Here is a 25,746-nt window from a genome sequence, read left to right on the forward strand (position 1 = left end):
CTGGGGAGCACCAGCACTATTGGTGGAAAAGCCAGATGGCTCGTATCGATTGGTAGTGGACTACCGCAAACTAAATGCCGTAACTCGCATCGATCCATACCCCATCCCCAATATACAGGAGACGCTTTCTCAGCTGGGCTCTGCCAGGTACTTCACGGTAGTGGACATGGCGGCGGGATTCTGGCAGATAGCAATGGATCCGGCAGATGCCGAGAAAACGGCATTCAACACGCCCTCAGGGCACTATGAATGGAAAAGAATGCCGATGGGTCTGGCCAACAGCCCTGCTGTCTGGCAGAGAACCGCTGATGTTATCCTGGCAGGTCTTCTGGGGAGGCTGTGCTTCGTGTATATGGATGACATTATCATATACAGTGACAGTTTTGAGAACCATTTGCGCGATATTGAGCAGGTTTTGGTGCGACTAAGAGGAGCGGGTCTCAAGCTGAAGCCCTGTAAGTGCCAATTCCTCAAAAACGAGGTGAAATACCTCGGGCACGTTGTTTCAGCTGACGGCGTGCGACCGGACCCTGAGAAACTAAGGTGTGTCTCGGATTTTCCATCCCCGACTAGCGTCCGCCAGGTCCGGCAGTTTCTCGGCCTGATCGGTTACTACCGAAGGCACATAGAGGAGTTCGCCAAGCTCGCTAAGCCGCTCACCGCCTTAACAGCCAAAAATGTCGCCTTTCGCTGGGACGAAAACGCGGAGAATGCTTTTGGGGCCCTGAAAAGGAAGCTAATGAGTGCACCGCTCTTGCGCCACCCGGATTTAAATTTGCCCTTCGTTATGGCCACAGATGCGTCAAAGTTCGCAGTGGGTGCCGTGCTATCTCAGGTTATCGAGGGCAAAGAACATCCCGTTGCTTTTGCTAGCCGACAGCTGAGCCCCACAGAGCAAAAGTACGGAGCTACTGAAAGGGAGTGCCTCGCCGTTGTCTGGGCAGTAAAGCACTTCAGATGCTACCTTTACGGCCGCAAATTCAAGCTAGTCACAGACTGCCATCCTCTGAAATGGGTGATGAGTGTCAGGGACCCTAGCTCGCGACTCGCTAGATGGAATCTACACCTGCAGGAATACTGCTTTGAAGTTGAGCACAAGTCAGGAAAGACACATCTGAATGCTGATGCACTCAGCCGCACAGCTGCCGTGGCAGCTATAGAAGAGTTTGTCCCCGTAGTCGACCCCGCCGAATTACGCACAGAGCAGTGCAAAGATCCTGAACTGAAGTGAATAATCGAAAGCTTAGAGGGCGCACCGTCTCACCCCGAACAGCTAGGTTATTTCATTGACAAAGACGGCACCCTGTGTCGGCGCACGAGGCCAACCAGGAAAGGGAGACCAGAGAAAACCGCTTGGGAGAGAGTCGTCATACCTCGGTCGTGGACAGAAAGGGTTCTTCGCGCGTTTCACGATGCGCCATGCGCCGGTCATTTTGGCGTAGCGAAGACACGCAGGCGTGTGGAGCGTTTGTACTTTTGGAGTGGCATGCGACAGGATGTTAGAGACTACTGTGCGAAGTGTCATTCCTGTCTCGAAAGAAAAACACCCAAGGGACGAAGACCAGCTCCAATTCAGCCGTTCCCTGAGGTTTCGGCTCCCTTCGAGCGTACAGGTATGGACATAATGGGCCCATTGCCCACGACCACTTCCGGAAACAAGTACATTTTAGTATTTGTCGACCACCTTTCAAAATACGCGGAAGCGGTAGCACTCCCAGATCAGAAGGCAGACACGGTTGCAAGAGCATTTGTCGAACAGATCGTGCTCCGACATGGACCCCCGAGGCAACTCTTGACAGATCGGGGAACGAACTTCGTGTCGCAGCTAATGAGGAGAGTTTGCGAGCTGCTTAAGATCGCTAAGAAGCAGACAACACCGTACCATCCGGCTTGCAACGGCGCGGTGGAGCGACTGAACCAAACCGTGGCCGGGTTCCTGTCGCATTTTGTTTCGCGCGACCAGCGGGACTGGGACTTGTGGCTCCCGTATGCAATGTTTGCCTACAATTCCGCAGCACACGAGAGCACGGGCGAATCGCCATTCTTTCTTCTCTACGGCCGAGACCCGGACCAGCCTAGTGAAGTGCCAGAGGGCCCCCGTCGTGTCCCATACGCTTCACTGGACGACTATAAGGTTGAGCTAGAATCGCGCTTGCAAGTGGCGAGGGACATCGCAAAGGAGTCCTTAAAGAAAGCGGCGAAGCGCAGGAAGGAGGTGCACGATCGCAGTGCTAGAGACGCGCCGTTTAATGTGGGGGACAGCGTGTACATTGAAAACTGCCAAAGGCAGATTGGGCTAGCTCGTAAGTTCCAGACGAAGTGGAGAGGACCGTGCGAGGTTGTCGAGAAGGTTTCTCCGGTAAACTTCAGAGTCCGAGACGTGAACCGGCGTTTGATAAGGATACACGCAAATCGCCTCAAGTCGGCACCGGTTCAGTATTCACGAAATGAGGAAAGGGAAAGCGCGGATTTTGATGGGGACAGAAGTGAAGCGGAGCGCGCAGATAGTTCGCAAGAAACGCCCTCTCCTGCATTTGTTCGGCGGGCGCCCGAGGTGACGGCCGGAATGCCACCGGATTTACTTCATGCATTGCTAGAAGAAGAAGCGCGCGAGGTTGCCGCGCAGATAACGCCGGGAGAGGCTCCTGCCACGAGCCCTCGCGAGTCCCAAAGCAGACAAAGGGGCAGACTTACTTCGTATGACTCATGAAGGCCGATATCCGCTGCGAAATCGGAAAGCTAAGTCGGACTAATGGCGTAAACAGAGCGGAGTTTTGAACTGGTTAGAATTGTGTAATGCCACAGCTCATAACATTGCTATGTGCTTATGTGTTAAGTTATCGGAGTTGGTAGTTAAACCTTTCTGTCATTAAGTAACACCTTCACAGGAGAGCATGCGGAGCGCATGCAGAACCTGCCCTACTTCCTTTCGTTATCTATATTTTTGTTTGTGCCGTGATCGTGCTAGAAGTGGGAGCTCCTTTATAACTGTGGTAAATTTATTTCGTCCAGTTTGGACTAGAAAAGAGAGGCTTGGGTGCTGAGTTTCATGTTTATCTGTAAAAGAAGATCAGTGCTGCCCCTGGAGACGCCAGTATTGACAGCGGAGGCATATGGTGTTGTGCAGTGGTGTTGAGTGCAGCGAAAAGTGTTTTGTCGGACGCACTGTGCGAGGCGATTCAGAAAGACAAGGGGAGCTGCGTGGACTCAAATGTTCGGAGAACATTCTTCTGGAGGGTGAGCGAGTGTGACATTCCGTGTGTGCTACGAGGATCCACGTTCGACGGCGCGGCGTAGACGGAGACCCGTGACAGCGGCATCATCAATTACCCAGCCATGCTCTTTGAGTGACGACCAGAACAACCGGACCCGCCGCCGCCCCGGGGAAACAGGCTTTATCCTCCCCAATTTCCGGGCACATTCCAGGACAAGGGAGCTGTCAGCGGGCCAGAGCGCGCCGTACCACAGCCGACGCTATGCGCTACCGCGAAGACAACATTCTTTCCCTCCCCCCCCCCCCCCTTTGTCGTGGGCTATCGCCGGGAAGGCACCCACAGCTTCCCAGAAGGGCCGTGACGGACACCTGTCAGACGGACAGGCAGTACTCGCCAAGAATGTGGAAAGACAGGCGCTAGTGAATTAGCTCCGAAGAGAGAGCCTGTGTATACTCTCACTTGAGAGAGAGTGGTGGCGTTTTTGTTGTTTATTTAGTTTGTATTGTTAACAGACTCTGGGGTCGAGGCTAAGCCCAACCCAAGGGGTGGTCCCCATCTCGCATGTTATTTTGGATTGGAGAATTGATGCTTTGGGCGGGCCACTGGAAATGACCGCCCTTAGTCCTTTGTTAATCAAGTGCTTAAAAGCGCATGTAAACGGATGCAGTTCAGTCTGAGCTGGGGCTCCATGCTTAGCATGTAATGTGATGCTACTTAGGCACTAACCTGCCCGGTCGATGAGTAAAGTAGTGCAAAGTTTGTTCTTTTGTAAATTCAGTTCTGCTTTTTCCAGTTTAACTCTCTGTATATGTATGTTGTAAAATTATGCTCTGCTGTCATCATCTTCAAGCTCTCCTCCTGTTCATCTTCCAAGCCGAACGACACTAGAGGAAGGGTTTGTGAACCATCCTCGAAGAAACGGACGACTATTGAAATTCTACTGCATACACGCTCAGGACGACATCGTTCGCCAAGAGGGCCTTCAGCGCCGAAGCCCGACGGCGTGCAGCTTCTGCCAGCAACCGCTCGAGCCCAACTCCGGAGCCACTCCATCGCCCCCATGAAGTCGTCGGCACGTAAGCTCGGACGCCCCAGCCTCTGATGTATAACCTTAATCATGTGTAATTATTGAATATACCTGTTTGTTTAAACTGAGCCATACGGTGTCTCTTTGCCTCTCCGTCCCGTGTGGACCTGCGCATTATGGGGGTCATCACAATTGTTCTTAGGACGCATGCTTGACCAGCACGTGACATCACTATGGAATTCATTGTACAGTTTATCCTGATACATTTCTTTGCTCACTTGCTATCCCACTGGGCGTGATTTCACGCACAGAGAACGGAGTCATAGTTAATACGTTTCGAGCCTAAATAATAATACTGCGATTAAAGTGTGTCTAAACTTTTTTATTTATGCGAAAGATCAGTTGGGCAGAAATATAAGGATGAAACATGCAATTGGAGTTCGTGCCAACGGTGTTTCTGCTCTTTTAGTCACAGAAATGAAAATAGGATTGAAGGCTACCTTATCAGAATATGGGGCCTGCAGCTACAGAAGAATATTTGGACGAGGTAATTTCTTTTATATTTCAGCATTTTTAAGCGCGGCATCTTACACTAACATCAGAGTCATATTTTAGACTGACATTCCTCTTTACATTTTATACTTAACAGCAGCTGCTTCCTAACATACAGGAGCTTAAGAATGGGTCTAAAAATCCACAGACTACAAAACTACCCAACTCCGAAATATCTTCTGAACGGTTTCAGTGTCTTATCCGCAGTTGCATTAAGTGTCTTGGTGGTGATATCTCGGGTACCCTTAACTAGTGTACTCTTAACTAGTACCCTTAGCAGTGGCGACAACATGCCTCTGTCTCAGGATGGAGAACCGGTTTTGTTATGGAGCGTTTCAGCGATGGCTCCACCACCCGTCTACCTCACCTTCCTTCTACTGAGTGTGAAGAGGTATTCTGTGCCTGTCCTGTGGTGAGCAAAGACCAAGCCTGCTACAGGAATAAAGTGATTGGGCTATTTGGAAACCAGGTCTGAGTTTTTCAGGTCTGCAGTTTGTGAACTGCTTAACAAGAATAGATGATGTTTGGTCACGATGTTCTACTTTCACCCCTGTAAATAAGTAAAGTAGCAGTTTTTGATTACTTTGCCCATCGAGGCACGTCTCTTTTGACCGGCACACTGCAGCAGGACTTCTAGACGGGGCCCATTGAGCTGGACCTGGTACCACAGATACCCAAGCGAACCAAGGGGCTGGCTTAAGATACTGCGTTTTGCTGCATTTAAACTCATTTTTATTTTAGAATTACAGTTGAATCAGAAAGAAGAAAAATTTCGCGTTCAGAAGTACCGCAATATTTTACTTAGTTACCTTTACTTCCTTCTCTGTAATTCCTGCAATTCAACTTGATTTCAGTTATATAGTGCAGCCGATGGCGCAGCTGCGTCGCGTCTCCACGCAAATGGACGAAACAAAAGGTCATCTGGAATACCTATTCGACCAGCATGGACTGTTTCTTAAGTCGCAGTAGTTAATTCTATCTATGTTGTGTTCTTGCGCCAAATTAGTCGGCGCATAACATTACCATAAACATAAAAAGAGGACTGCCAATAGCTGTCGAGCAAGAAGAAGATGACAGACAGCTTCCGTTTTTTGGATCCGCTACCGGCATGTTTTCTTTCTAAACTATAACGTACCGTCTTTGCCAAATCATGGTTTGCGTTTCACTCGTATAATAGAGCCCTTATTGCCTTCTTTAAAAATAAAGTCTTCAAAAGTTAGGGCAAAGGCCGTCCTTCCAGAGCTTTAAAGCTTGAGGAGGAGAAGGGGGACATTTAGTGCTCGTCCATATGACTGAAAGCGGACCGCGCTGTCGAGCTCCTTTGAAAAATGTGGTTCATTCCTGTCTGAAGTCAGCCAACCACTTTGATGTTCAAGAAGAGGCAGAAGAAAGGATATTGCAGGAAAGTGAAATGACAAAATACCCAAGCAGCGGACGACCGAAGCACGAGCCAAAGCACTCTCAAAGCATCCCACAAAGTGCTGGGGTACACGAGGCTGCTCGATCTGAAAGCACCAAATGGCTGCTGGTTTGGCAAGTATAGATAAGATCAGAGATGCTAGGCAGCCCACGGTCGTGATGTTTATAAAAATGTTAGTTTGCTCCTGGTTGTGGATCTTCCTTAAGTGGTCTTGACTGTCTTCTAACAAGTAATTATACAGACAGATGGAGAATATGCCACGACACCTCTCGCTGAGTGTGATTTGGCCCTGAGGACTATTCCCTTGGATACATAGAAAATATAAGATAATTGCGGTCGATTTTTGTGTAATTTAAAAATGAAATACCTCAGACTATGTCAAATTAGGAATGCCGAAAATTTCGTTACATTCTACAAATACGCATCAGCTGAATACGAATACAAGGTCGTGCTTCGGGCGTTTACGTTGTTGCCTGAAGAGGAAACTGGGCGCCGGCCAGATTCTAGGTGTTTTTACGGGTTAAATTGGATTCGGCTCTGAATTTTTTTGTCGCCAATAATTGACGACCCTTTTTGCTTTCAATAGGACATTGTATACCGATGCTTAACTATGGTGCTCTACCACAAGACGTGAAAAAGAAAAAAGGAAGAAAATTATTTTTTTGGGAAAATAAATGACGCAGTATCTGTCTCACATATCGGTGGACACCTGAACCGCCCAAATGCTTCTTCTCTTGCAATATGAAGAGGTCCGGATAGAAGTGAGAGGATATGGAATTGCGAGCATGCTCAGCGTATTAAAATCGTCCCCTCGAATGCTGAATCTATTGCGTGAGATAAGTCGCAACTTATTAGAGGCTATTTCGTGCCTTTCTCTGTGCGGTCTTCACCGATAGTACAGACGAAAAGGCGCAGAAGAGAGCAGCTCACCATGACAATAACAACATGTCCATATGCAACCTTAACGAACGCCAGTAGCTTAGCTTATCTAAAATACGAGTCGCTTAGGAAGGCAGGTTTATAAAGACCACGCAAAGTTTCTTATTGTAAATCCGCAAGTTTGTGAAAAAATCGGATGTATTTCGAGCGCGTATTCTACAACATGGTCATTTCGTGTTGCAATTAGCTGCGCAGGTGATTATACTGCTAGTTTGTTGTAGGCTCTATCTGTAGGTTCAGGGATCATCATCATTCGCCGGATTCAACTGCTCCCAAGTAGGCAGGTTCTGCCAAAAGGCGTTCTTTTGCACCAGCACATTTTTTGATATCATCTCTTCCTCTGAGACTGTCCGCCCCTAACTACATTCTTCTTTTCTTAGCATCCACTCTGGCCGTTTTTAGGAGACCCCGGGCTGTTAGGCATTCGCATTACCAGCAATATAGGAGAAAATTTTAAGACATCTTTATAATTTATAATTATAAGTTGCCGTGTACGGGTTCTACGTGTGACGCAAAGCATGCTTTTACCGTATGACGGTGCAATAAATTATTATGGTTACAACGCAGCAAGCCGAGAATACAGGCGTCAGGGCGGATTACAATGAAATCATTTTAATGGATGTCAGCTTAGCGCAAGTGTTAATGACTTGGTTGCGCTGTTCAAAAGGGTCGTGGCTATCAGGCTGTTCAGTCTACTAGTGAGGGCTGAAGGCTGGGCGGGAGGAGAGCGGCAACGTCCGGTTGAATCGGGAAGGTTGAGGCAGTGTCAGAAGCTGCGCACAAGAAACACTTTACCCCGAACCAGCGTACGACAGGCTCCGATGCTTCGGGGTCAGATTGATCTGACCTCCAAAACCTCCAACACAATTTACGTCAAAGGAAGCTTGAGAACGAGGTTGAGCATCGATGGAGATGACACAATTTAATGGCTCCAAGCCTAGCACCAGTGTTTCGCTCCACGCAACTGCAAGCTTCATGGTTCTCTGGTCCATGCCAACATAATTCGCACAACTCTAGGAGCCACTGCGCCAGTACAGCATGGTGTAACCAATATAACTTTAGCGCTTGTTATTTCTGCAAGGCTTAAAAGAAATGGATGAAAGCGGGTGAGGAAAGCCGCGTATGCAAATAAAAATTGCTTGTGCAAGATGGAGCAGCCAAGGCATGAAATCGGCTGCGAGAAAGCAAAGGAAGAAGCATTCGCGAAGCTGCCGCCAAGAGTTCTCCCGGGTGCCCTCGGTGCTTTTATGTGCGCAGTGCTTGCTACGCCATCAAAAGCACTGCTGCTGTCGCCACTTCAGATAACGAAAACAAACAGTTATGTGAAACTCGCCTGGAGAAATGTTAGTCGTGTGACTCCCTTATGCGGCAGCAGAGATATCGGTGAACCGGAGTTGTCGACAACGAGGCACTCTCGGTACCGCCATAATGAATGAATTATGGGGGCGAAATGGAAGAAATAGATTACATTTAGTGGGAGATCAGCTAGCGACCTTTGCAGTACATGATGACTTTAACTTTCTTCAAACGCGTAGAATAAATTACGGGTGTGAAATACCAATTCAATTCGAGCTACCACCTCAACAAAAATGAATAATTTTTCATGGTATGTGGTTGCCAGATATTAACTTTTCTGAAATAAGGCGCTGGTATCTGCCTCTATAGGTTCTGCAAACAAGAGCTTTCTATTTTAGCTGCTGCTAAAAGGCGATGACGCTCACAACTGCTGCAGATAGGTCGCAAACGGTAATGCAACACCTATGGCCATGTACCACTCAGCAGCTCGGCAGTAGATGAAGTCCCTCTCCTTTTGCTCCTTCTTAGAAAGCGAGGAAACGTTTACTGCGTCGGTCTTGTGTAAAAGCGACGCTAAATGCACAAGCTGAAGACAGTCAATATCGATCAGTTGCGGTTTTCTACAGGCGAATATATAAATTTAAATGCAAAACAGAGTTTTTAGATGTTGAAAAAGGCGAAGAATTTGAATCGAGATGTCTCTACCCATGAGCGTTTTTACAAGTAAACAGCGATGTGTTGCAGGCGTTTTCTGAGCGCAAATTCCTGTAGTTAGGGTGCATAGCCATTTATTTCTTCATACCAATAACAGACGTCTTTCCTGAATAGATGCTCAGGAACAAATGCGTGGTTTGCTTGTGGACAAAACATCAACATAGAAAGAAAGAGCCGCAGAATTGATTAGTACAAAGAAAAGCAGAGTTGGATGAAGTTGCGCTCAGTGTTCCTTTGGCTAGAATAAAAGAGTGCTAAATGGACATGATAAAAGGAGCGGTCGTTCTTTGACACGACACTTTTTATGCGTTTCGGTGATATTAGAAATGACTTATACGTCCAGTTACTGAAAACTTCGAAAATTCTTCATTGAGACCCATATTCCGCCCTCCGAGTTTATGGACTGCATATGCGCTCTGTTAACGCGAGGAGGCATATTGCTACGTGTTTTACACTCAGACCCCAGGTGCATGTTAGCTTGACAGCGTTAAGGCCCGCTGTCGCGCGAAGTATTTGTCGGTGAGCGAAATATCCATGAAGAATCCCCATAGAATCAACATTAGAGGCAGGTGGGCCTTCTAATAAAGGTGACTAGTGACGTCATTACAACTTGCGCACCCGATTGTGAGAGAAGTGCGCACCGTGGCTGGTGGCGCCTAAATGGATGATTGGTCGAGAGAATTTGCTTGGGAAGCATAAACTTGGTCTCACATACCGCACACATGGCAGAACCAGCCTTCGTAGGGCAGTGTAGCGTAGCTAAACGCTGCACTACTGCACCAGGATTGATAACAGGACTTCCAGTAATCTATGATTGTAAAGTAGAGAATTACCCGTTCTGTATATTTGTGCATTAACCCGTCAGAGCTATTTCGGCGCTCCCGTAGAGCAGAGCTTAGATGTCATCTCCAGTTATTATTATCAGCAAATAAAAAATAGAAATAAAAATTACGAAAGAAATCTTCTCGACTGAAGATCTTTATTTTTCATGCTGCGAAAAAACGGCTCAAATCTGCTGGTAGAGCGCCAAACTCCGCAAGGTGACTCCTTGACGTGAAAACTTAGGAGCATTGGTTTTTGTCATAAAGAGTGTACTTCTCGGGCCCGCAGTACTTTTCAAATGCCCTCACACATTTCCTTGGCAGAGAATCCTTGTAGTCTCTCTTCACCCACAGGAGACAATCTAGGAAAACGACAATAATCAAAAGCGCTGATACATTTGCTTGACTTGTTTGTTAACATCATAAAGATAAAAAACAGGAACCTAAACCGATAAAGCACTCTAAGCCTCCATAATGTAGCAGTCGCAGATTAAAAAGCTGGCTTCCTCCCGCAGTGCCCTCTGAAGTAAGGTTTCTGATCCAATGCTGGCATGAAAGTTGGTTTTAATTCCAATTCAACATTTTGGACTTCCAAGTTTAAGGTATAGATACGCTCGTACACGTGTACTGAGCGCCTAATGCTTAAAAGTGCATTTAGTAACAGACAGTGGGGCCTTCTAGCCGTGCTGTAACCTACAATAAAAGCTTTTTGCCGCTTCAGTACAACGGCAGAGCTTATTTTTAATTTTTTCTAAATTAATTAAATATAATCTTAAGTGATAATAGCATTGTGTTTTGTTCAAACAGCGAAATTATAGTAAACCTAATGAAGCCAACCCTTAGCAGCACCTGGCGACCACAGAGAAGTAAAAAGCGCACGACGGTGGCTAATCAAACTATAGTAAAGGGGTAAGTCGATGAAACTCTGTGAGGGCTGTCAGCGCGGAGTGCTGCTCTGACCACTTTACGTGTCTGTGAGCAGGTTTCTATATAATAGTGGACATTTATTGGCGCAAGCCGTGTTAGTCTTGCTGAAAGAGCCATAGCTCAGAGATAGCATACCGGCTTATAGTAAGAAGACAAATAGGCTTATTAGGATTAACGGCTTCCTGGTTAGGACGAGACATATATTTTCGTGTCGTGACATTCCTTCACTATTTCCATCGTTTGTTCCTAACGTAATCTAGTCAAAGTAATCTGTAGTTACGTTACATGAGAGAGCTGTAAGACAAATTATTTTTTGTTCAGGACTGCCGCACTCACGCTCTTTAGCTCGTAGCGGAACAGCTTCCAACTTAATCCTTTATAGCTGCTGGTTCCATGTACTTCACGAGTCGCGGCTACATAAGGCATAGTTTTTGGCGACTACACAAAATGCCTTGTAGCCAGCTTATTGTGTCATACTTGGTCTTTTGTAGATGTTCTCTGTGGCTAATGATTGGAAACATGTGTGCACACTGGATTGGGCTTGAAACGATTAAGTTATTTTCAGGTGTGCAATAAAACGGCTCGATTCATTACAACTCGAAAGTTTACCGCTGATGAAGTATTAACTTGGCGCTTCTGCAAGCGTTGATAAATACCAAAACATATATAGAATAAACCTTGATCTAGCAGGAACAAGCCCTTTATTTTTTTTATTTCACTTACGTTCGCCGTCAGGAAGCGGAAATGAGGCTAGAAAGCAGCTCTTTCCGTCGTAATAGTAACCCTGGGCTGAAGTAGAAATTGGGCCGTCTAAAAGAAGAAAAGAAAACTCATCGTTAAGGTCTGAGAACGAAGGTTTATTAGAATTTGCACAAGCAGCTAAACATCTGTGCTTTGTCAGCAAAATAGCACAGTTTTTGTGGGTAATCATCATAATTCACTTCTTTCTTTCAAAATTACTAACGAGCGGAAATGGAGTGTATGGCCCAGTCTATAGTGCTTGGTGCATTCGTGCTGGGTTTCATAATTAATCCCAAAAGCTCACTAAGGCTTTTAAACTCAGTCGCCACTAAAGATTTGTGGTTGAAATATGCCCTAGTGGTTTGCAAGACGGCATTCATGTGCTATCCAGACAGATCGGCTTGTCTCGCTCACCTCATATGTTAGTAAATGGGATGACAAAACGGCCACAATGGGGCAAGTTGCTTGTGCAGTCAAGTAATATTTGGTAAAGTTTCGATACACATAGGTTTTATTCTGTCATCTTCGTGCTTACTGGATCATATCATGTATACAAGCAATTAGCGAACTATTATATTCTTAAGCCGGCGAATCACTTGAATTGTTCAATACAGAAGCAAGAGAAGAAAAACTGAGGAACGGGAAGAGACGAAATATAGAAAAAGACATAATAGGAATAAAAAGTACTGTAAGTCCAGAATGATGAGCAAAAATACTGAAAATGGTATGGCAACCGAGCAAAAATAAGAAAAAACGTCGTGAATGCAAGAATAAACGCAGCGTAGGCTGCTAGATGTACTCTAACGGGTATATTGCAGACTGCGCATATACGTTTGTTCTCATTGCGCCATTAGAGTGCGCTCCTAGTACGCGGAGCAACAGGTGCCAGTGTTGCCGTTAACTGTGTTTGTGAGGCTACTTAAGAGTGGCAATTGGCCAGTTTTGTGACTGATGAGCTTCAAAGGGTGAAATGCTCATATCCATGTAATTTGTTCTCTTAATGACGTGGTTTGAGTCCTACGTCACATACCTACGGTCACAGCTGTGGAACACTAGAGCTTTCATTTATTAGTGTATATTAACAGGAAATCATAACAGCTATAACTCGGCGAAATTGGGGCTTACGAAAACTGGTTTTCAATGTAATATGTCAATGGAAAGTGCAATGAAGTATTCAATTCAGATTTCTGATTCGTGTGCACACGTACGAACAAATGCTCACCTTTGCAAGCACCGAAGCCGAACTTGTTCGACACCGTGGCAGTAAGGTTTACACAGTAAGGTACATCATTCCTAATGGAGAAAATAAACATAGGCTTATAAGGAAACGAACTTCTACCAAAGCTTTTAAGTAAACGCGTCACCCGACACAAGCGCATGAAGCTCTTTTCAGGCGCGTGAAACGGGTAGATAGGGCAGCAAAAAGCCTGCAAGATTCTTCCCTGCTGCCGAGATCTTCGCCGATGCGAAAGAAAGAGACGCCAATACATAGCCTGGCTGTTTTTCGGACAGCAGGGCTTAGGTTTTGGCTTTCTCATCGACTGTGATGGTTAAATCACTACATTTATACGGTTATTTTCCCCTCTTGAGTGCTCCGCAAGTGTTTCCACTCAAATGTAATGGCCTTTATAGTACTGCCGCTGTCTGCACACCCTTCTAGAATATGTAGAAACTCGCCATGAACCATGTACTTCTTTCAGAACATTTAATTTGCCCACCAATAAATGACGACTATAAATTAGGAAAAAATGTTACACTTTCTATCATCAAAAGCAAATCTCTACGCTGGTGCAGATTAAAATTTATCAAGATTTCATGACGTATTGTGTGACATAGCACACAGTACATTTGCTTGGGACAGAGAATTGACCGGGGACCGATGTTGAAATTACTGTTGCCGCGAACTGTTTTTCTCGAAAACCCCTAAGGTGTCCATGAAGCATCTGGTGTTTAAAAGAGTACATTATGTCTGCTGGAAGATTGTCTGAAATTAGAATAGCTATTCTATAACGCTCTTTCTGCTGTCTGTTTCCTGCTCAAATCAAGCGTGTTGTAGCCGAAAACCTCTTTTATGCGTCTTTCTATGTCTCATTCTTGTGAAATTCGAAATTTTTCTTCCGTTTTTCTATCCCTTTGAATTGCCATGTGTGAAGCCTGCCAGGAATTCTACATAACTTTGAGGTAGTCAACGTTTTAATGAAGCTGCTACCTACCCAGGTTCTCCATTCTGGCTCTGGTAATGGAAAACGAAAATGGCAAACCGCTCTTCAGCTTCGTAAACTGGCCGGGTGCAGTACAAGCACTTCTCCTTAGGATCGTTAATAGAACTGTAGAATGCAATGTCGTTATCCAGAAGCCCTGCTGCTTCCACCAGCACAGCAGTATTTTCTTCCTGTAAACATACATTGAAAACAAGCTGTTTTTAGCTCTACTGAAGCATCTTCGACATAATACTCATGATAGTCCCAGAATAAGTTTAAACTGTAGGCTAGAAAATCAGCTTTCATTATTTATACACATAAGATATCAAGCGACGTTCCCAATAAATAGCGAGTATTTGGCTAGCCATTAGCTTTGCAGCGTTTGTAAAACGGCCAAGTGATGATCATTAAACCTTGAAAGTTCAAATATTGAAATAATATTTTTATGACTTTCAGCGAATAGACTAGACCAAATGATATATATTAAGTAAACCGCACTCAGGTCAGGCTTCTGAATTTGGCATTAATTGTTTGCGCATAAGATCTGTTTAAATATTTGTGTAGTATATGACGTCAGTACCTACAGCCTAATAGTGACTACTACTTTGACCAGGTTTGAACGTCCGAAGAGTTCGATTTAAAAGAAAGCGAAAACTTGTTTAAGTTGTTAAATCCTCACTTTAAATGATTTAACCTTCTAAGGGCCTAAATATTTCCATGCAGCGAGAATGTTTGAAAGCAATAGAAGTTTTATTCTGCCTTTCGTGATATTTAGATTTTTGAATGCACTAGAAGTTTAGGGGGTCAGTGCGACGACTAGATGACTCCAGCGTTTTATGCCTCTCGCCGCGTTGGCTACAGCACTCACTATTTCGTTTGCTACGAAATACTCAGGTGCGTCTGGCTGCGTTTCCTCATTATCGCTCTCCATCTGCAAGCCCACCGACATTTTTCCATTCGATCTGGCCATCGCATCGCTGTAATTTCTGTAGAGATGTGCCTATCTGGAACGGCACTGTGCTGTTCAGGACAAAGCTTCTAAATTGAGTTGTCTCGGGATCTATGAAATATGAGAATTCAAAGGCACCGTCTTCGGAATCGTCAGTGTTCCCTAAACCTTCAGAGGTCCAAATTACTAATGAGCAGGAACGAACATCTATGGCCTCTCTTGCCTGCCACCCAACGTGTCGTTCAATCTATTACATTAGGTAATAAGACATTAGAGTTCAATTCCAGATGGAAAACGAAATGGGAATGCTCAATGAGCCAGCGTTATGTGTTCTACACTGAACCGCATTCGTAATAAACCCTGGCAAGCGGTTTCTGTGAACTTGTCAACGCTTGTGTATTTTTGCCAAGCGCTGGCGATGCATTCGTCCAAATGTTTTAGGAGCCTAAAGAAAAACAAAATAGCCCATGATGACAACCGAGAAGCGAGCTCCGTGTTTCAGACGACCACCTAATTGTGTTTTGTGAATAATCTGTTTTAACAGTATAGTGAACCCCACTTTATTGTTAAACCATGCTTCTTTTAATCACACGCTTTTTATAGCCCTTTCTTTTTACATCTAACCTTTGTGAGCCTTGCCATGAATGAGAAAATATATAGGATACAAGCAGTCGTAGAAATACTGAAACAGAAAAGTTTGCAGCTTCACCGAGCTTACCTTAAAATTTCATTCAGACCAATCCGATGCGATTGCCTCTATTTATGTTAACTGGCAGTAAACAATCAACATTAAGTTTTTGATACCACTGTTGAAAGTTGGGTGTGGTGGAGAGGTGGAATTCGACTAAATATTCATAGTTATAAGCTTGACAGCGCATTCTGCAGGATAGATATCTCTTCGATGTTCAGTACAATAGAACAATCTGATATAATCGAATGAAAGATTCGTATGATAAACAGCAACTTTGGAACGCAAAAAACTTCTTATCGTAGTATGTCATAATTTTTATTATTTCTTAATACAGTCGGCACTTCAAATGAGAAATAAAATTAAGTAGCTTCCGTACACTCCACCTGCCGCCAGTCCCGCTAATTGAGAAAATAAGCCAGTTATGTAAGGTACAGGGTAAGAAATTATACATTGATCTATTTACTAAGTAGTATAGGAGAATGTTCCCTGGTTTGGAAGGGTGGCTTGACGACGCACGTTGAAAACTGATAATATGTGTTTAACACATCGTCACAAAGATAAACTGGTGTTCTAGGTTCACCCCAAAATATGCAAATTTCTATCGTCAGAACGTAAGAAACTAAAATAACCGGCGGTTGAAGCATATCAAACGTCGCAAAGGTCTAAAACCATTTATATGGGTCGGTATCTGCCTCTGCTGCACGTTTCCGGATTCCTGGCTTGCGTATCCGTAATGCTTCCTTTTCTCATAACAGTTAAATATTGATTTTCATGAAGTTCTGTTGAAGGCCAGCATTTTATGACATCATTTTTTATTGTGAGCGAAGGGTACGACTGTGTGAGATAGTGTCATGAACATATTAATTCTAACGGTCTAACGTTCCGATCCACAGCAGAATTATTTTTTTTAGTTTTCGAAGCACTTGCACCGAACAGTTAACACTGCCGTAAAACGTCAACGGGGTGCGTATTTTACAATAATTGTGGGGCAGCTGTGGAATGCTATGAAATACTGCCATGACTGTAACGAACATATTGATGAGAGTGAGATGATCTTCCGATGCTTTGCAGGGTTTGTCTTTTATCTTTGCCTTGCACTTGCAGCAAGCAATAGAGGCTGCCTTAGGAAACCAATGCGGTGCGTTTCTGACAATAAATAGCAGAAAACTACAAACATCCCGAGGAGTATCCCAGATTTTACTGATAGTTAGTGTGCAGTGTAGTTATATGCGAAAAACGACATTCTAATAAAAACCATTCTTGAAAAAGTGCGCTACTACATAGTCTCTGGGTATCTCATGGCAATTGCAAACGATGGAAATCGTTTAGAAGAAACGCCTGAGTCGGAATGAAGTCACTACAATACATAACAGCAGGAGAGAAGTTTAAAACCCTTCTCAAGCTTCTTGCCCAAATATAGAGCCACGGTCGTTGTCTGTACTAAAAAATACCTATTTCTCCAAGGGAAACAGTAGTGACAAAAACGAATAGAAACGGTGGAAGAAAGCGAAATCTCATGAAGAAAAGTTGGTTGGTATGGGTGCACTTCGCACTGACTCTACGTATATACATCGCCTGAATGTGGGGGCGCACAACAGCGAAAATAAACGTGCCGTTTGATCGTCACAATTTCCACGGATTGACAGGTGAACGCTAAACAGAGCTCAATGGCGGACGGTTAAATCTGATCAGAGGACTAATGGAAAATAACATCTATATATGCCTTTTGTGTGGTTCAGCTTTATTTTTGAGCGTTCGCAGAACTTTTTTTTTCAAACTACGGGTATCGGCTAGCATGCAGTGCTATTCATTGCGGTAGGAAATTACTCAGGGCACGCAGAATTAAGCCATGACTTTATAAGCAACAATCGGCGGATTAAGTAGTTCGATAGAGGAAATTATTCAATCTGCCGTAGCGTTTATCTGCAGCAATATGGGCTATTCATACTGACCGATATCTCGTCACCGAAAGCAGTCGAGGCCACAAAGGCAAGAACCAGTGCTGTGGTAAAGCAGAGCGCCATTTCGAGAAGTCAGAGATGATGGTCGTTCTTCGCGCTGGATTGACCGCCGTTTATATATGTACGTCTGTGGGCATTCCGGCTGCAGAAAAACGTTGTCACTCGTGCCGTTTTATGATGACATCTGTCGATCGAAATGTGCGCCTACGAGCTTGAGCGGTTTCAGTGAAAATAAAATAATATTGTCGCGGATCTCTTCAATCTTTCTGATTCATGACGGCAAATGTCATTGCCCTCTGCAGCGACCTGCACATAAGTGTAGGACAGCACGCAGGATAAAAAATAACTATTTAGCCGTAGTTTATGAGCATAGAACTGGAAACCACATATCTAACTTGCTGGGTTTTGGTTTTATAAGATTTAACATCGCATATTCAGACTTTGAGGGACGATGTAGCGGCATGCTCCGGAACATTTCAACCGCTTGGGATTCTATACTTTGCACTGACACCGCAAGATACACAGGCTTCTAGATCACGCATCCGTCCGAATTCGACTTCCGTGGCTGGGATCAAATGCTTGTCTTCCTGTCCAGCAGACGAGCACCATACCCTCTGGACTACCCCGGAGGCTATATCTGACTTGTGCCTCCTAGGCTTAGATGATTTCAGATATTGACGGATTCATTGTTTGACACATCGGCTGGATTTTGGGATGACCTAAAGTGCGTGTATAAATCTGAAATTGAAATTCGCCTTGAGCATGTTTCAATAGCACAAGGATGTCTAGGCGAACTGGTCCCTAATTGCTGCCAGACAAACATTGCGTTCCTAGGGAAGGGTTCATTGCGCCAAATAGCGCAGTTACGACAGAGTATACAAAGAAATACATATGCCGCAGCTGAAGGTGAGTAAGATAAACACGGGTCAAGAATGAGCGCGTTTTTCTTAATCTCCTCTCAGATGGGCGGGATAAAGGATATCGCGATAAACACCTGGATGTCATTCTTAGGTATCAGATTTTTCAGTGAAAATGATTGCAAGTAACCAAAACAAAGAACTTGAAGAAGCCCTGTGAAGCACGTACGGAAGGACTGAATCTAAATATGTCATTAATGCCTTATGCCATTCTGTGGAGAATAAGCTCCTTTCTTAACTGCCTTTTGAAATTTGCAGAAAGGATTGCGCAGGCACCGAATGATATTAGTTATTTATATTATACTAAAATAGCGAAAGCAACATGATCACAAGCATTTCAGCGTTGCTAATTAAAGTGCGCGCTATCTTAGATCTCCAACTTGGTTGAGCAGTGGTTGCACTTCGCATAGCGCAGAAACAGCTTCTAACTGCACCTATGTTTCAAGAATACTGAGTAAGCTTTTTTAAGAAAACCCTGAGTGACCTGCAATCTTTCAGCCACAGCGGTCTCTGCGCTAACGTTAGGGAAAAGAGTGGAACCGAACAAGAGACTCCGACCTTCATGTAAATATATTCACAGAAACAAATGGCGCATGAAACGATTATTCAAGGCCTGCGTCCTAGGAATACAAATTCGTGTAAAACACTGCTGCTTCTACAATAAAACTTGTATCAAAATGTGTATGCGACTTCTTATCGGTACCATGCTTTTTTGCGTTTTTTCTGGACACAATAATTTTGTTAAAAGCCTTCCGCGGCACAAATGTGGGCAATATTGTCAGGTGTGCCATATTCATTCAAATCAGTCTGCTCGGGGTGAAGTGGTAAGGCGGTAGATTGAACGAGGGCTCCTTGGCTGTCTGCCTTTTGGAGCCAAAGTTTTACTTCACGACCAAAGCTACAAAAACCACGCCATCACTGAAGTCTTCACCTTGAATAAAAAATAAACATTGTCGAGACTAGGATTCAAACCCCCGACGGCCTGAACACAGCAGCTTCGCTGGCCACTGCACGAGAGCACTTTGCTATCGTGGCAGCCTCTCACGCCTCGTGTTAAACGGCAACAAGCTCTCTCGATCTTGATTGCACATGATCGTATTCGTAAACTTCCATCTGAGGTACAAACAGATCCGTACAGCTTAACCTCGATTTCACCTGAACCTGAACCTGAAATCAATATCGTCGCCAGATGTTCCGGCGATCGATGAAAGCAAAACCGTGAGGAAATCACGCTAAACACATCCTTTAGCACGTCTACTCGGTTTAAGAGGGTTCAAGCCCTTTCCATTGTTGTATTTTTTGGCCATGTAGATATACAGCCGAGCTGCTATCACGGCTCCAGATTCTTGACCGATCTCCCATTATTACTGTGTGTCATCTGATGTTTGACTAACAACAACCGTTTCGCCTGGCTCTTGTCGTGCTGCGTCTTTGATCCTGTCCCCCCTTCTTGTTGGCCGCCGACCGTTCGCATATGAGACCTAGGTACCTGTCTGCTGGCCGCTTCAAAGATATGCTACGGAATTCGGGGACTTGCCGAGCCTAGAAAGAAGGTACGCGCAGGAACTTAACGTGACACCACCGACCATGTCCCAAGTCTAGCAGAACAATTTTTTCCACTTTCCTGTTGTCATTTACCTCACCGACAATACATAGCGGCTGCCATCTTGCGTATTGAAGACTGGCTTCAGCAGTACGGGAGCGTCGCCCGCCAGACTGACTAGACTGCAGAAATTTGCCAACAGAATTTTAGTTTTCTCCTTGAGGGCGCTGCGCGTCACTTGTGTGAAGACCACTAGATTTCCCTTATTTCCTGAGATAGCTGTAGGACCCAGCTACGGAGGACATTATTGAACTAGCATCTATGAAAAGGCCAATGATAGGTTGCTTAAATTCCGCAATAGCGCGTCTGAAGTCAAGACGGCCTGTCACTGACGTATTTGATTGAAATGGACGCCTCAAGGAAATATTGGCCTTTAGAGGTCGAGCTTTGCGTTTATAATTCGTGGATTTGTGCATCAAAACGCATCCATTGTGAGCAATCACTTGAGCGACTCGAGTTCCCTTTTTTCTTCAGTGAGACACGCCACACATATAAACTATACTGGGCTTGCTGTTAACTGCACCTCAAAACAGGCCCGCGCTCCAATGTTTCTTGTTCACGAGCAGCTAAGCTCTCTGTGAAGTGGTTCATTGCCGTGGTCTCCAATATGTTGGTGATGTTATTGCACAATAAAAAAAATTGTTGGAGACACTTAAGCTCCGCCTTATCGGTATGACGCGATAGCGTAAAATGGCTAATGCACATATGTGGGGATTTGGTCATTCACTACACTCACAGACATCTGGCAGTTTTCGTACTCTGCTACCGCAGTGCTGCATCGGTTCAGCGATGCAGCACCTTCCTGCAATGACAGGTGTTGCCATGGCTGGAGCTTATTAGACCCAGGTGGTTCTTCCCGAGGATCCCGGGCAACTTGCGAACTACCACTGGCCACCTGCAACGGTGAACAGTTTGCGCACAATCCGGTGTACAGGTTTTGATGACGGCACAACGGCACGTAACCTAGGATGACGTGACCTTGCAAGCTGCTGCTGCTGCCGCCGCCGACAAAGTCCCGACATAAATTCTAAGGGGCTTTCAAAATTCACGAGCTTGCCCCGAGTTTGCCGGTCAGTCAAAATGATGTTATACACCCTAGGTGAAGCGTGCAATTATTATGCGCGTCCACACTACGTTAGGCCAGCCCTACGTCCTTGTGGGAAACAGCAAAGCCGTGCTGTTGGCAAATAAAAATCTTCACCACTGAGCATAATAAGCAGAATGGCCTTCGTCACTCATGAATCTTAGCATCACTGTCGAAAACGCTAAAAGCGGCAACTTTCGCTGGTTTCTTATCTTGGATGGTGATGGTATGAAAACACTATACATAACAACATAGCGCACAACAAAAAACTGTGGGAACGTCACGGCAACATCTTGGAAGGTGTTGGTCACGGATAACGACACGATGACGAAGCGGTCTTATAAAGCATGCTACAATCTTCAACAGCACCGTAACAAAGAGGTCAGTCATTTGGCATGATCGTGCTGTCATCCAAATAACCGAAATTGTTGGCCAAAGAATACACGCCAGTGTGCACTCTTTGCCTTTGACCGTGAGTAGAAAGGCAATTCCCGATAGAGGAGACACGCCCTTGACTGGCCTAATAATTTGCGCAAACCGGCTTTTGGGGAGTGTGTATATTGAGAGGGGATCAGGATCACGACCACGAGGGCACCGCCGAATCATAAACAATCACACACACAATCCCCCCGGTTCACGTTTATTCTTTGTCCATAGTAATATTCCGTGTTTCTAACGAGTCATTGGGAAGAGAAAACGAGACAACTTTTGCAACAATGAGCCCTACGACAAAATGTGCCGTCGTTGCCAATGTCGACAACCGCTACGCACATCATGTGGGGATGACACGAGTATCTGGATCTGCGTTGAATAGCGCTCGCAGAAGTTCCTAGTGCTCTCCGCCCGGCCACGTACAGCGACTGGGTCTTGCCAGTAAACCACGACTGCATGACCGTCGCTTTGGCAAACCTCGAGGAATCTGTGGCAGAGGGGCCTATCCCCGCATGTACGAAAGTCGACGACGACCGAGTCAGCACGGACCTCGGCCGCCGTGTCAACAGTGGGGCCATATTCCCGCAAAGACGCCACAAGTAATGCGCACGTGAGGGCTTAAAAAAAAACGTGCTTCAATCAATCAATCAATCAATCAATCAATCAATCAATCAATCAATCAATCAATCAATCAATCAATCAATCAATCAATCAATCAATCAATCAATCAATCAATCATTTAACCGCCTAATATGTGTTTGCTTCGTTCCTGTTTCGCGTTGTTTCTGTAACTGTGATGTTTTGTGGACAAGCTGACGTTTGATCACATGACCACCCTTTGCAAGCAGCCTGCGCTTCACTCTTCCTGCTCACCTCTGCTTACAATTGCTCATCAGGCACTGTCGTAAAAACACGTAGCCAAACATACGAAACACCTATTGAGAAAGCACTGTGAAATTCGTCGTCTTGCGTCGTGATCGAAGCCACATAGGGGCTCCACTCTAGGAAACAGTCTTACGCACGGGAAACACGTGCATCAATCTGGAGTTACTTATGTCGAGTGGCGTAAAAACGATAACGCTTATTTGGAGGCAAGTCCTTTAGTCCATACAAGATATAATCAGGATGCCAATACCAGAAACGGTAGAGAGGCAACAAAATTATTGACTGAACGAAATTACAGTTCCTCTTGATTTATTGCGTAACAAAAATTCCACCATGAATAAAATAACAGTCATCAAGAAACCCACAATGCATTACGTCATCATTTCGCCCTTCATTTCGCGAACCACCTACCTGTGATCATTTGCGGTGCTGATTAATTAAAGGCCACAGCACTAAGCAGTTTATGGTTTCTCTACATGCTTTATAAAATCTCCATTCAGCCATTCATATTGAAAATGCGGAAAAATGCGATCACCACACTTTGTTCGTTTGAAAACAATTTTTTATGATCGTTTTGTAGTGCGTTTCGTAGTTCTCTTTTTGTTAATTTTTTTAAAAACAATAAACAAGGATAATGATTCTTGTGAGGTCTCTGATTTTATCTCAACCGAACAATGTAATGATACAGTATTACTTGATGGAAATCTTAGCCCGTGATAATTGGTTCTAAATGTGCGTTGAACTTCGCAGCATAAATTACAACAGGGACTGCTTTGTGCAGTTTGTGTTCGTTTTTTGTCTTCCTTTTTTTTCATCTTGCCATACACTAGATAGCAGTAGGTAGAGTATAATGCCAAGAGCGATTAACACATGGATGAATAAGCTTGAATCAGTAGGTATAAGCAAAGTATATTGAATGCACCAACCACATAACTCTTTCGTGGCAGCCTCTACTGGAAGGGAATGTTGCATGTTGTATGCAGAAATGAACACCCATCGTTTGCATTTCTCTTTTGAGTCCTACATTTTTTTTCATTTTTCAGGGCCACAAGTCGTTCCTGATTCAAAACTTGGCACAATAAAGATTTAATGTTTTGTCAATTGAATTTTTTGCCCGCCGTATTTGTTGCGATGATTTCTTTGCAAACAGTATCGCAGACATGAAATTGAAGTTTTTTTGGTGCGTACAATGGAAAAATATTGCAGACGAGGTGACTGCGAATTAAAAGCAGTTAAAAGTGTTTTATATGCCAGTCAGACGTAAGGTGCGGCAGCTTCTCATTTTATAGGCCCAGAATTCTTCAGGCAGATTGCTTCGTAAACGACTAACAAAGAAAAATAAAAATAAAACCGAAATGAACGATGGCTGCAAACATCATGTAGCATATTCATGTCAGCGCAGGGGTACTATAAATTAAGAGGAAGAACATGAAAGCTTTGACACTATTGATATATTTACAGTGCGGCGTACGTCATAACCAGGCGCGGACGCGGAGGCGAAGTCTATTTACGCAAAAGGAAGAAATTAAAAACGTGTTTTTTCCACCAGAGTGAAGAGGTTGACAGTGGACCTATGATTTTCAGAGTTCGGAAACATATTGACGCCGAGGAGGAAACGCACGGAAATGATAAACCAGTGACGTAGGAACGGAAGAGATTGACATGAAGAGTAGTGCAAGAATAATCTTAGCCCACGTAGTAAGAAACTGAGGAGTTTCCTAAACCAGCCGCGTGTTGCATCGTATTGCAGCGCTGCCAGGTTATTACTCATGTATGCATCAGCGCACAAAGGCTCTTCAGGAAGTCAAAGACCACAGCGCATTCACTAGGCTCACTCTTTATTCAGTTCGAGCCAACGCACCTTCGTAGAGTTTTCTGCGTTTGCTCGCCTCGTAGTCTTATACGCCTGAGTTCGATTTTCCGTATCTCCGCACAAATTTTTCACTTGGAGGTTCTAGTTTACAACGTCGGCAACGTCAACAACGCTGTCATGTTAACATAGCGTATCCTGGACAAAGTCTCCTGACGGCTCAAATTAGTGATTGGGGGAGGCAGAGGAGACCTGCCTCGGTGGCTCAGTGGTTAAGGTGCTCGCCTACTGAGCCGGAGTACCCGGATGCGAGTCCGGCCGCGGCGGCCGCGCTTCAATGGAGGCCAAACGCAAAGGCGTCCGTGTGCTGTGCGAAGCCAGTGCACGTTAAGGATCCCCAGGTGATGGAAATTACTCCGGAGACCACTACGGAAACTCTTTCTTCCTTTCTTCTTTCACAACCACCTTCCACCCTTCCCTTATGACGCGGTTCCGATGTCCACCGACATATGTGAGACAATGACTTCGCAATTTAATTTCCTGAAAAATCAATAAGAGAGATTGATGCGCGAAGTGCGTTCCAGTCTCTGATGATATTCTGGAAAAAAATACTTATAGACATCCGTACGAGCAGCGATATATTCAATTTCATAAAGTGTTAATGCTTATGAACACATTTTTTGATGAGTGCTTAATTATGTATTCTCAGGGATCTATGACTGGTTTTGAAAAATACAAGCACTAAGAAATTTGATTTCAGCAATTTTTTTTCCGTTATTTTAATCCATCCAGCTTTGCTTCATGCACCACTGTAGGCGGAGTGTACCGGCGTTTGTAACGGTTATATTTGTAATGGTTTGCTAAACTTTCAGGTTTTTCTTTCTTTTCTATGTGGCTCAGTTACTACAGATTGGCTAAACTACTGCAGCAGTGACGTGAGGTTCGTTAACTAAAGGCCAAACTTTAAGAATAAACGTGAGCACTCTTTGCACATGATACTTTGAGCTCTTGAAAGCAATACCCACCTTCTGTTCTTTCTCCTTAGATTTTGTGCAGCTTAGGAATAACGAGCCCACCAATACAGTCGTTAAACATCTAATTATGCTGCATGGTATCTTAGCGAGCCCATTATCGAGCAAGACGCTCATCTGTCCCATGACTCCATCGTTACATCTGTAGCGTGCAGCATGCAGAGTTTGGCAACGGCAAAAATCCGCTATCCTTGCGACGATTGGTCTCTGCCTACGATTAATATGCTCCTTATGGCCAACATCATCATCCGCACAAATCAACCTATAACAGTTCGCTTACTCCGAGATGTAACTCGCACCCCAGTTGCTCGGAAAAACATCGGCGTTCGCATGCCACAGACAATTTGTATTTATTGACCACCACGTGACCTTCTGATCTTCCCAACTGAGATTCTGCAATCCGCCGGGTGGCCCCCAACTTCTTGTCGACTAAATTCCTAAGTTCGAATGATGCCACACTCAGTCTGACGAGGAAAGAGTGGTCTTCCGGCGCTGCTAGTCCCGCCATGTTCGGTAGCCCTCCCCCGTGG

At 44.8% G+C, this 25,746-nt stretch overlaps 1 protein-coding gene across 1 annotated transcript; it reads right to left on the bottom strand.

Moving 5' to 3' along the window:
• Positions 1-10,224: 10,224 nt before the first annotated feature.
• On the bottom strand, positions 10,225-25,724 carry LOC144129886 (uncharacterized). The gene is made up of 7 exons (XM_077663947.1): positions 25,586-25,724; positions 21,830-22,107; positions 20,711-20,869; positions 13,866-14,044; positions 12,875-12,945; positions 11,635-11,721; positions 10,225-10,346 (listed from the first exon to the last, which is right to left on the bottom strand). The coding sequence occupies exons 1-7, from the start codon at positions 25,722-25,724 to the stop codon at positions 10,225-10,227; spliced, it is 1,035 nt and encodes a 344-aa protein (XP_077520073.1).
• Between the last annotated feature and the right edge of the window lie 22 nt (positions 25,725-25,746).

This window comes from Amblyomma americanum, chromosome 4 (genome assembly GCF_052857255.1).
Source record: "Amblyomma americanum isolate KBUSLIRL-KWMA chromosome 4, ASM5285725v1, whole genome shotgun sequence".
Classification (NCBI taxonomy): domain Eukaryota; kingdom Metazoa; phylum Arthropoda; class Arachnida; order Ixodida; family Ixodidae; genus Amblyomma; species Amblyomma americanum.